The 13,395-nt window shown below is 35.6% G+C and overlaps 1 protein-coding gene and 1 pseudogene across 1 annotated transcript; one reads left to right on the plus strand and one right to left on the minus strand.

Moving 5' to 3' along the window:
• Positions 1-332: 332 nt before the first annotated feature.
• LOC106348716 lies at positions 333-1,155 on the minus strand (annotated as a pseudogene).
• Positions 1,156-4,241: 3,086 nt separating this feature from the next.
• On the plus strand, positions 4,242-5,078 carry BNAC07G28630D. The gene has a single exon (XM_013791845.3). The coding sequence runs from the start codon at positions 4,626-4,628 to the stop codon at positions 4,884-4,886; it is 261 nt and encodes an 86-aa protein (XP_013647299.1). The 5' UTR covers positions 4,242-4,625; the 3' UTR covers positions 4,887-5,078.
• The last annotated feature ends 8,317 nt before the right edge of the window (positions 5,079-13,395 follow it).

The following is a 13,395-nucleotide window of genomic DNA, read 5'->3' on the forward strand; positions in this document are numbered from 1 at the left end:
ATCCTCTCTCTCTCACCTTTGATCATCCGGACCAGCACCTGCGAGTGAGACTCAACAACAAGATTTCGATATCCAAAACCAGTCATTATTGATACTGCCCATCTGAGTGCTCCAGCTTCTATAGCGGATCCCAATCTGTAGCCCCTGCCGAATAACACCTTGCCATCCTGATCTCTACTAATCCAACCAATGCCGCCTCTTCCTTCTTTATGGGTCCATGAACCATCTATATTACATTTAGTCCATTGAGTAGGCGGTGGTTTCCAAACAGTGGGAGTGGCAATTTAACCTTTAACGGTTGTTTTTAACGGTCAGATGGATTTATAGCCAAAGACTTGAAAGACGGTAATTTTGTTGCAGATTATGTTCTGTTTAAAAAAAAACATAAAAATAGAATCACATAAAGTACAATGTTGTTGAATCAAGATGTAACAACTTTAATCTTCGTTGCTATCGTGGCCAAAAATCGATGCAATTGCTAATTTAGGCTGCTTGTTGTTTGCTCTACTCTACAAAAATGAAACAGATATTTAGTTTCAATTGATATGTGAGCAACTAATGTTGTAGCAGGATTAACTAGGACTAGCCTGTGTTACGGCACCTTTGATATACTGCCGCTCTTTGATAGAAAAGCCAAACTTCAATAACAGTGGTCTTAGCCGGTGATGAAGCTGGGACGTTCTCTGGGTCTTCCTCTTGCTTGTTCTGTTGCATCTGCTGTTGTTTACGAGCATCAGCCCTAAAGAAGTAAACAATACCCTGAGGTTAAGTCCAAAACATTCAAAAGGAACAGATAGAAATTGAGCACATTTTAGTCATCCCCCCTCTCTTGACGCTGCTGCTCTCGTTTCTTCCTATGGTCTCGGCTGCTTGCACCGAGCATTTCTTTCATATCTTTGAACCGCTACATAAAACAAGAACAAGGGTTCATCGTCCTCCCGTTTCTTTGCGCTTTCCTCAGTCTCCTCGATCTCAATATCAAGCTTATTCTCCTCTGCAGTGAAATAATCATCCTCTTCTTGCTTTCCTAAAACCGAGTCTCCGGTCCCTGATACCAGACTTTATAGGCTCCGTTATGCCTGAAGCAAACAGTAAAAAACAAATGATCAACTTTGAAGTAGCAGTTCTAAACACTCTAAACAGGTGTTCTAAAAATCAGGTTCTAAACGAAACGATTTTTTAATAAATCGGTCTGGTCTTTCAAAAAACATTGCTCTTGCTTGCCGAGGCCTTTGGCTTTCCACCCCATCTCCTCAAGAAGACGAAACCCGACGTATGATGATGATATCTTCGTGTCTAGTGAAGCTTGCTCCACATCCTCAACATCAACGTTTTCCGTAACCCTGTGTGGCCTTGTGTAATTGGCAATCTAAACTCTTCTGCTAGTTCATTAAGAAAAGACTCTTGATTCATCTATATACAAAACACTCAATACATAAGCAGCGACCAAACACTACACATAAGTAAAAGAAAGAAAGAAAAACAGTAATGGAGTTGTGTATTGACCTGATCCTACTTGAGTTTCGTTTTACTTTCACGCCACCTAATATCCATTACCAATGTACTGTGTTTCTGAATAATTGCAACACAACTCATGAAATTAGGGGTTCTGTGTTATTGCAATTGAATTCAAGCCAGCTAGATACGATTGAATCCCAGATTAGTCTAAGTAAAGGTTCTACACGATAAAAAAAATTAGGGTGAGGACTGAGGATGGATGGGTTTAAAGTTTTTATTTGTTCTGTTTACCAGGCCCAGAATTTCTTTAAATTGGGCCTTAAGCCCAAACTCCAAAAAAAAAAAAAAACAGTTTGAAAAGTTGAGCATAACCATAATAGGGCTTTATTCGTGATATAACAAAAAAAAAAGAGCGAAATTAGTTTTAGAGAGAGAGTAGAGATGGCTAAGAAGATGAAAGAAGAGACGGAGACTAATTTTGATTAGATAATGAATTATGTTTTTTTGTATGGTTATCTCACCCAATTTCCCATAATATAAAATGAAAATTATTTTAGCATTTCTATTACGATTTTTGGACAGTTATTCTTAAAATAAAATTACTAAATTATACAGTTAAAAATGAAAAAGTAAAAAAGGAGAAGTAATCTGGTCCAAGTGGAGGATTACCCACTCAGTTTCCTGTATTAAAAATTTAAAAGGTTGTGGTTACATTCGTTCATATGATTGGTCGTGACAAAAAGATGAGTGACTTTTGTAATTAATGGGCATGTATGGTGCTAGTTAGCTTTTAGTGGATTACTTTTTACTTTGAAACATATACCATGTTTGGAGTATGCTTTTTAATATCGTAACTTGAATTATATTCTAATCTTTTTTGTTTTCTTTAGTAAGAGCATCTCCAAGATGTCTTTATATTTTCAAATTATAAGTTTTTTGGCACTATATTTTAGGTAAAAAGCCTATTTGTTATATTTGAATTTTTATATTTCTTATATAACAAATGTTAATTTTCCAAACCCATAATCATACCAAGGAGAGTTTTTTTTTGTCTCCTGCAAATCCATTAAGATTAATCCATTCACATCCAAAAAGAAATAATCAATCTTTTTCCTTCTTTTATATTCCCTATCAAATTGGACAACCATCTTGTTGGTGCTAGATTAGCCATGCTTTAAATATTGCTCAAAATATGCAGTTTATTGGCTAAAACATTATTATAGAAGAATAGGACATTTGTATGAAAAAGTCTAGTAGATATTAATAAACTACTAATTGTTATAATATTAGCTTGAAGCTGATGAATATATTCCTCAAAGACGGAAAACGAAAGAAGAAGCGCTGTTTGTCATATAAAATAACACATTTGAGTCTTTTATTCTTCCACAGATTCCTTTTAATATGAAATTTGAGATTTATTAGTTTGAAACTACTGTACTCTAGTACGTTTTGCTACAGCCTTGTCATAGTGTATCTGTGATACTCAAATTTATAAAATTATGATAGTGGATGTGTACATAGTTTAAGACATTTGAAACCTAACGTGTTTACCAATTTTGTTCAGTCTAGATATTTAGTATAGACCATATGTTTCCAAATCTCAGTGTTCATTTATATGAAAATGTGTACGTAGTTTAAGACATTTGAAACCTAACGTGTTTACCAATTTTGTTCAATCTAGATATTTAGTATAGACCATATGTTTCCAAATCTCAGTGTTCATTTATATGAAAATGTGAAACGTATTACAATTCAGGAAAAAAATGTTTAAATTTAGAAGTTGCATATTTTGAAAGGATGAAGGTTTGATATACCAATGAACTACAAAATATAATATATTTTGATATTTTCCACAAAATATAATATATTTTCTGTAAAGGCAAAAGAAACACATCACACAAATAATTTCTTATTTGCATTGACTAACTTTAGGACTTCTAAGTGATAGAGTTTGGCACTTCGTTGAAATTTGAGGGGTTCCAAATTTGAGAGATCAGTCATATCCAGAAGCATCATTAAGAGAAGAAAGCAAGAACCAACAAAGAAACACTACTGTGTTTGGCCATTTATTACAATAAGTCTATCTTCTTACATAGCGAAACATAAAATAATACACACTTTTTGAATGATTCGATCACTCCAATAAAAAGATTGAAGAAAGTTCAAAAGGAAAGACTTAAAGAGACTGAGCAAAGACTTAAGCTAAAGTTAATACAGACCCCTTTGAGATTGGGTTTATCTTATAAGATCTCAACAACCGTCGACTGTAATACCAGCTTCCACGTTTCTTCATCTTCATCGTCCCTTGCATATTCTCGAACAATAATATCTCCATTCCTATGATTTTCTCTACATAACTTCTGTTATTTTAATGTGGAGAATCATCGTGGATGAATTAAACTTAAAAAGTTATTTTTTACTCTTTCTTAGAAAAAAAGTTGTTTTTTACTCTCGAATGATGAGATATCAACATTGGAGGGTTTTCCTTGGTGTATTAGATAACGAGTTGGAAAACAACAAACTATGGAAAATAGCTTATTATTATTTGATGGAGGGAATATACACATGTCGCTAACACTAAATGAAAAATTGCATGTAAATAAAAAATGTACTGGTTATTGTTTTGATTAGAACTATGATACTATCAGGTAGGTTTGATTTTGAATTTTTTTTTGAAACACAGGTTTGATTTTGAATAAAACGTTATGTTTGAGGAAAATAATTTATTTTATGTTAATATTTTAGTTAACTCCGGATTTTAAGTTGAATTTTTGGAAAAAAAATGATGTTTTTTACAATTTTTTATGGAAACTTTAATTATACAAAATGATATATATCAACCATAAAAGTTACAACAAAAAATCCCACAACTGAATAGGGTCCAAAATAATTGCAAGCAATACATAAAAGCACGTTGGTCCGACAATGTAACCTACAACACTGAACAAAACTTTATTTCCCTTTTGATAATTGGGATAATTTCTAAACAGAAACAACCAAGATTCGAACCAAACCGGACAAAAAGAACCTCCCACAAGAAGCTGCTTTGCTCAGTCACCCTATAAATACATCCGCAAAACCATCTCTCTACATAACACAAACACATCAAACTTAAACAAATTTAAAGTTCTATTTTCTTGAATCTTGGCGTGTTCTTGTACCGTCTAATGGGAGGCAACGGCAGAAAGAAGTTCTCGCTCTTTAGCTTCTTTAAATCACGAAGGTCTTCTCACAGAGTTGAAGCAGACGCATGGGACGACGGCGTATACACAAGAAAGGCATGGGCCAGCGACGAGGACAAGCGTTATTGGGTGGCTGAGCCAGGTATTGACCGTAAAGCCTCTGCCTTCATCGCCAAGTTCCATGCCTCTCGTGTCTCTGAGTCTGAGTGCCAAACTCTCCCTCCTTGCCAGTCTCATCATAACTAGCCATCATAATCATGATGATGATGATGGTGAATGAAAGAATGCCAATAGCTTATTTAGTTTGGTTCTGTATATTCTCTGTTCTTTTATGTTCATGATGGTGTCCTTATGATGATTTGTTTATAAAATGCCTTGTATGCAGTTCAAAGCCATTCTCTACAATTAATAGTATAAATGGACTTGACAATTCCATAACATGCAAATTTTCATTGTATATATGATCCATATAAATATGTCAGCTATACTCTCTAGCAAAATTGTTCTTATATAAATGACATGATCAAGAACAACATGTCAAGACGCACGCAGTAGTAAGATATTTACATTGATATATCGGGTCTAGCTAGTGAAAAAAAGATCATACACTATTGTTTCATGTAAATATCGATCTGTAGGAATGACTTGCACCAATAACAACTTCACAATAATACATTTTCGGTTTGTTAAGAAAGTTTAGCTACTATGTTTAAGCAACCATCGCAAAATGGCAAATCAAAGTCCTTAGTCTAATAAAACCTGAAGAGCGGCTAGTGATATTCGTAGCAAATACGAAAAAATATAATAGACAAAGATTTGAAGCCAGCTGTAGAATCTAGAACAATATGCGATGGTATTAAGAGCATGTTTAATGAGAGTTCTTAAGATGAAGTTCTTAGCGGAATATAAGAACCCGTCGTTTAACTAAAAACGGTAATAACCTACGTATACTGTAGTTTGTACACGAAGGTACATTTCTAAGAGTACATTTATTCCTTGCTTTTCTCTATTTCTCCTCAACTTCCTTTGCCTATTATATTTTTTCACATCCTTTTGTTTTCAAGTTTTTATTTTTTTTGATAATATCACATAATATTCTTACACTAATATTATTAAACCGAATGCAACAAAGTAAAGATAAATTACTCAATCTGTTGATTATATCAACAACGCACAATGCAATTGCTAGATGATCGAAAGCCACACATAAATTGACAAGAATATTTCTAAGTAATCACAGTGACATGAGATCTATAACTTTATTTTTTATTGGTTAGATTCTAACTAGTTTGCAGGTCTCAGCTAATATAAGAGATTCAGTTAAATCAAGAAAATATAATTGACAAGTCTTTGAGAATGATAATATCAAATTATTCGAAATTATTTATGAAAGATATTAAATTATCTCACCAATAAGTCAAAAGTTATCTCTCCATAGAATCCACAATTATAGGGACACTTTTCGGACAAATCTATATTGACTTTTTGCTCTCTACTCAGCAAACACCAGCACGTCACGTCATCGTTTTGTGGGTCTCACTTTTAAAAAGTATGAAAAAATGTCAAGCACATTGTTCGAACTCGGGTTATTGAGATATAAACATCAACATTTATACCACTAAACTAAATGATACTTTGTACATTGATGGCCGAAACTAATATATATTTATGAAGGTCGGAAATCCTTGCTTCTTCGGTTTTCTCTGTGGGCCGGGCCTACAAGTGTATTATAAGTTTCATTTTTAAATGAGATTCATCACGCTATATAAAAAAAACAATTATAGTTTTCTCATATTGTAAATTGTGTTTGTTTAATATGAGTTAGAGTTCTTTTCATCATTGTCTTTTCATCATTGTCTTAGACAAGTCTGAGTTACAGAGTTGCTCCGTGTGTCTGTTCGTAATCTATTTTTTCACCGGTGAACTCTTCATCTTTCCATCTTAAATCGTTTGATCATAAATATTCATGATTTGTAGTCCTTCTGTAAACCCTATATATATGATTCTCATCTTTGATGAACCCAATTTGCATCTCCACAAAACTCATTGATTCCTCTTAGCTTTAACCATCTTCTAGAAAATATCTCTTTCTGCCTCTCCAGTTCCTCAAACCGGCGTCCCCGGCGTCCGTCACTCAACCTTCGAGTCTCTCCGTCTTGGTCGTAGTAGTCAGAGCATAGCCTCTAACCTCCTCGCTTATGGGATTCCCTAAATTTCAAGAAAGACAGTGAGTTTATGGGAATCACAGTTCTCTTCCTTGATGAAAAGGTAAGTTAATCTTCGATTTATCACATTTATTTAATATAATTATTTTTAATTGATTTCCTGATTCTTTGTTGAATAATATCCCGAGCTCACATTTCCTGATATCCCGAGCTCGTCGATGGTTGCTCCGAGGTCGGCTCCTGGTGTTGTGAGCTTGTCGTTGGTGGCTCTGCGGTCGGCTTCCGGTGTTGTGAGCTCGTCGATGGCAGTGCCGAGCTTGATTTCGTCTGTTGTATCAGATTCTTTGTCAGTGAAAGAATGTGGTCGAGATGTGGAGGGTACGAGCTTGTCGCTTGCTATGCCGAGCTCCACGGAGCCGTGTTGTGATGAAGTGGGGTTCAGTTCGTTGGATGGGGAGTTTGCTCGTGAGCAGCTGTCTTTGATGGTTCGTAAGATGGAGCTTGCTGATGGTCGCAAGTCGTGGTCGGAGATTGCTGAATCTGTTATTTTTGCTGAGGTAGGTACTCTTACGGGAAGCGAAGCAGAAGATAGGGTAAGTGCGAGTTTGATCGAGGAAGGGACCGAGTTTCTTTTTGATGAGCACGGGACGAATTTGGTGGCGGAGCCTGGTGTTGGAGGGTCGAGACCATCTTTGAAAACGCCTCCTGTTGTCTTGAGTTCGTCATCTTTGGTGAAGAAGACTATGTTGGAAACTATCCGGGAACATGAGCAGATGCAGTTGGCAAACTCCTTTCTAGCGAGAGAGTCGTCGTCGGAAACTACAAGTTCCTCTGACGGTAGTTCGTACTCGAGTTCTCATAGTGAGGAATCTGCGGATGGTGCTGATGTTGCTAATGAATCTGATAACGTTGTTGGAGATGATGGATGAGATGATGACGTTGAAAACATTGAGGTTGAAAATGATGGTGTTCTGGGAGGCGCCGGTGATGAGCAGAATGGGACCGGTGACATTGATGTTGATGAGGAAAGTGAGCAAGACGAGTTTGCTAGTGACGATGATCGTGCCGCTGTTGGCGATGATGACGTGGGTGACCGAGATGGTGTAGATAGACGTAGTAATTTTAGTGACGAGCATGATGATTTTAGTGATGAGCAAAGCGGTGTTAGTGGTAGTCTAGAGATCATTGTTGTAGCTGATGGGAGGGATGATGCTGACGGAAGTAGTGATCGTCGAGCCGATGTTACTGATATTTTGAGAAAAATAAAACAAGAAAGCTTCCCTTGCTGGTTCGCTCGATGCCTTTGGTGATCCTTGTGATTATGTGAAGAAAAAGGTCAGGAAGGCGAGGGAAAGGCCTAGGAGTTTCATAGGTCCTCTTGTTAGTCATCCGGATCCATCAGAGTCATTTCCTTCTATTGTTAGTGAGGACACAGTTAAGTGGATCTTAGCCAACTGTTGCCGTAATGGAGTCATAGAAGCGCGTATCCCTGGCGAAGATGAACGTCCGTGGACGGTTCCGGATGGGTGGCTTTGTGTTTATGACTTCTGGTTCACCGAGTATCATTTGTGGTTTCCCCTCCTGAGGTTGCTGCTGGCGTATTGTGATGAACATCTTATTGCACTCGCTCAGCTTACTCCTGCTGCTATCCGAAACATAGTTGCAGCTTTGTTCACAGCCGCGGATATTGGTGTTCACATGAGCCTATGCTTGTTTGAACGTATCGCGCATATTACTCGGTGTGATAAAACGGACGGGGCTTTTTACGTGTCAATGAAGGCTGGCTGTGGTGTTGTTGGGAAGAGGAAGAGAAAAACGTTATGTTGGATTAAGAAGTTTTTTTATGTTCGAATTGCGCCTTCGTCGGTCCCTGATGTTTCTGATATGAGTGTCCCTTTTAGGAGTAGTTGGAATCCTTACAATGGTAGTTTAACTCTTATTGGTGTGTTCTTGTTTGACATTCTTATTGATTGTTGTCTTGTTTTGCAGGTCGTCATTTAGTTGGTGTTCCTCTTGCTCCTGGTGATAGTGAGTGTGTGGAATACTTCAAAGAGACGAAGGCTCGGGATTGGACTGTGGTGAGGCGGTCGGAGGTTTGGCGGCGCATCCCGTTTATTGACTAAAGTTGAAAATATGCGCTTTTTAATGCCTTTGATTGTTAAGATCTTGGTTTAGATGTTTACTGATTTTGTGTGGTTTTGTTGGTTTCTTTTTTTTTTTAAATGTAGCTTGTTGGAGAAAGATGGATTTGAGCGAGATTCCGAGTTTGGTTGACTGTTTTGCTGGGGGTAGTGACGATGCCCCTGTTGTGGAGTCTGGTCAGTGTACCGCCGGTGTGGAGCCTTCGGCACCTGCTCGTAGTATTGTTGTGGGTCTTACTAGTACGACAGTTCCTGTCCCGTCCGTTGGTGTTTCTGGAAAGGAAGTTGTTGCTGCGGGAGGCGAGAAGGTTGTGAAGAAAAAAACAATTATAGTTTTCCCATATTGTAAACTGTCTTTATTTAATATGAGTTAGAGTTATTTTCATCATTGTCTTAGACAAGTCTGAGTTACAGAGTTGCGCCGTGTGTCTGTTCGTAATCTATTTTTTCACCGGCAAACTCTTCATCTCCCCATCTTAAATCGTTTGATCATAAATATTCATGATTTGTAGTCCTTCTCTAAACCCTATATATATGATTCTTATCTTTGATGAACCCAATTTGCATCTCCACAAAACTCATTGATTCATCTTAGCTTTAACCATCTTCTAGAAAATATCTCTTTCTGCCTCTCCAGTTCCTCAAACCGGCATCCCCGGCGTCTATCACTCAACCTTTCAGTCTCTCCATCTTGGTCGTAGTAGTCAGAGCATAGCCTCTAACCTCCCCGCTTATGGGATTCCCTGAATTTCAAAAAAGACAGTGAGTTTATGGGAATCGCAGTTCTCTTCCTTGATGAAAAGGTAAGTTAATCTTTGATTTATCACATTTATTTAATATAATTGTTTTAATTGATTTTCTGATTCTTTGTTGAATAATATTATTTGCAGATTCCGTGATTCATGGGTTTATTCCATCTGGACGTGCTAATCATTACATGTCATCTTTGAAAGCCAGTTCCATTGTGAAAGTCGATCGTTTTGAGGTTGCTATGTGCTCAAGCATGTATAAGATAACTGATAATCCATTCCTCATCTGTTTCATCTCACCAACTATTAATGATGAAGTCATCACGGGTGCTCGTGAGATCAATCTTCAGTCATAACTAGACTGTTCGACAATTTCCAAGTGATTGCGAACACAAACCTATAACTATCAGGTATATTATCATATTGCATCTGAGTTTATATTATGTTTCGATATCATAACTGATATTTAAACTTGCAGATGTGGTTGGGCAAATCCGTTCTGTCCAGGGCTCTGACTTTACCAAAGAAACAACTCGAGTCCTTATATGTCTCCTCATTGATCCGTAAGAAACAATCAACACACAATTCCCTTTATATTATTATCTATATTGTGCTAACATTAATAATCAAAAATATTTCCTATTTTGTCTATTTATCTGCCTTGCTTATCAAATTAATTTTACACAAACTTTTATTTTACGGCTTAAAAGAAACCACAACAACCCAAACAATCAAAACACCAAAAACTAGAATTCCAAAAAAGACGAATCATTAATGATTACCTCTCTTTTTTATCTAATCTTAGAAATAAACTTCAAATATACCAAACCAATCACCTCAACTAAAACTCAACGACACATACATCAAGCCAGCTAAAAAAATACAAACTACACGACTAGCTATTTAACAATTTACAAACTTACTTTCGCAACGAAAAAGACGAAGACGGCAACCAAAATCAGTGAACTTACCTAAACAAAAAAGCAGAGTAAATTACGAACTCTGATAAATATTACTAACAATGATTTTTGTTTACATATTACCCATCAAATAAGAGATAAACAAACACAGCTATACCAAGAGATACAAGAGACAATCCCGATAGACACAAAGGCAGCAACAACATCTCCACCTGCTCACTACTCTTGTCTTATAAAAATAGCTTACATGCCCAATGTCAACATGCCAATACTATTGTCTTCTTATGAGAAATGCATAAATTCGTTTAAAACTCATTAAAGGCCAAATACTCATAACTGTCACTCATTTTATAGTTATTTCTACAAGTCTTCATGTATTTGTTTTAAAGGTTCGGTAAGAGAAACAAGTTTAAAAATAAAATAAAAACATATAACAAACATAATAAGGATAATAAAAATTATTACTTAATACACACAACTAAACTGGAGAAAAAATATCTAGAAACAAAAGGTATTCTCAACAACTTTAATATAATTTATGTACTCTCAACAGTACAAGAAAAAAATTAAAAAGACAAACAAACAATAAGTCTCAGTGACACAGCAAACAACACCACGAACTATATCAATCACATTATTAACACAATTTAGTCCTTTATAAGTAGAGAACAATGCATACACAGTTCATCATCACAACTCTAACCCTATAACAATAAAAAAACTTGAAAAACAACTCAAAACGTAAAATTCACAACTACAATAACCCTCACAAATATTGAGATGAAACAAGAAGTCTCTCCACAAATGCCCCTAGTTGACATTAATAAGTGATCGTTGTGTGGATTTCACCCACTCCAAACCTGCTCTATTAATCCAGTACAATAGTCCAAAAGCCTGGTAAGAAAATACTAAACTTACGAAAGACAAAAACTCCTCCTAATCTCGGAAAATAATTAATACTAACATGACACGGTTAACCAAAACCGGAAAGGAAATCAGAACAATAAAGAGGATTTTAAAGATGCAAGATACACGCCGAAGATCACGTAGTCGTTATGATCTCCCTCGTAACAGCTATAAGAAGAGGGCAAAGGAGAAGGAGAAGGGATGCAAGTCTTCTCATATTAAACTTATAGTCAAATTACTCTTGTATTCGTTTATTCTATGATGCTTTTGTTCATCATAACTGTATAAGCTTATAAGATCAATAACATACACACTTTCACACCATAAATCATTAATATAGTCTTTTTACAAATTACTTCTTCAGTATATATTATTATAAACTACTTATCAAATAAATAAATACATTAGTACATTAGTATAAACCCCAGCTATGTTCCATCAATCGTAGCTGTGTTATATAGGTGTTGTCCTAACTTGAAGACCAAACGGTCAACTAGACAATATAGAGATATTCCTGTTTTTTTTTTTGTCTAGCTATGGATGGCTTAGAGTTGTTTTACATTCGAAAGATAAATCTAGGATTCACTTTTAAATAGTGATATTCGCAGTGCATAGAATTTTTTTCTGATGCATTGAGAAAGTGTCCATGTATAGAGAGTCTACTACAAAATATTTAGAATATGGTGCTTAACTTTACTAACTATGTAGGTTTTGACCCATAACAACTAACAAGTATTTATGAGCAGGATCGGATTCAAAATGTCAAATTGTTACTAAAGCGGAGAGTAGCCTTTAACACTGCCCAACATTTCGTGAGGACGAAGGATCAATAATTACATTGAAACTGTTGCCATAACTTCATTTAGCTAATGCCGTGTAACATAGCTGGTCATACTCCATAGTCCACTGACAGTCAATGTATATTAAGCTTTGTTTTTTACTCGTAAAGATTATAAATATTTTATATTCGTCGTTTATTTTTGTACAGTAATAAGAAATATTCGTTACTTGTGTTTTACGTGTTCAAATCAATAACAAACCCGAATAGTAATGTAATTTCTCGTTCAATGCTATGGACCATCAATTCAAAATACAAAACATTTATGAAAAACCAAGACACATAATCATCCAACAATAGTGCTATCTCCTATTCTAAGATTTGGTCTATAGATTCTTCGTAGGGTTTCTAAATGCTTAGACCTACAAGAAAACGAAACACAAAAGCTAGCGTACAAGTACGCTATATAAACAGATTCATGATTTTGAAGATCAAATCAAGCCCATCAATGTGGGTTGAAACACTTTCTGTCAAAATGGACAAGATATGACTCCCTCCGTGTCTTTCGTATTAGAACCAACCATCTAAAAGCTCTTTTCCTTTCTCTTCTATATTCTTATTTCCATTTTAACCTTTTTGTCTGCTATTTGATTTATTTTCTTGGGGTATCTATTTACATATTTACCAAATCATAGGAATTTAATAATTAGATGAATAAAGGGTCGGAATAAAAAGTTCTACCGCACAATGTAAAAGCAAAAAGAAGACTGAAATCCCTGCTAGATTGTTGTTGAAATATAGCATTCACGTGTTAGTCACCTTCTTTCGAATCTAAAAGATCCAAATGTATACAAAACCAAGAATAGGCCACTTTGGACAGTTATAATGTTACAAGTTTTAGTTAGTAACTAGGTGATAACCCGCGCTCTGCGCAGAATTATGGATTAAAGAGATTATAACTTTAAAACTACACTTCTTAATTTATCGGTGTAATTTAAATATATTTGAATTAAAAAAACTGTGAAAGTAAGCAAAGACTTATATAAATTTATTATGAGTTTAAGATAAAACAAAACATAAGCAATAGAATTATTGT

Source organism: Brassica napus, chromosome C7, assembly GCF_020379485.1.
Source record: "Brassica napus cultivar Da-Ae chromosome C7, Da-Ae, whole genome shotgun sequence".
NCBI lineage: Eukaryota > Viridiplantae > Streptophyta > Magnoliopsida > Brassicales > Brassicaceae > Brassica > Brassica napus.

Excerpts from the sequence above, each read along its gene's own strand:
- BNAC07G28630D (XM_013791845.3), top strand. The coding sequence starts at position 4,626 with ATGGGAGGCAACGGCAGAAAGAAGTTCTCGCTCTTTAGCTTCTTTAAA.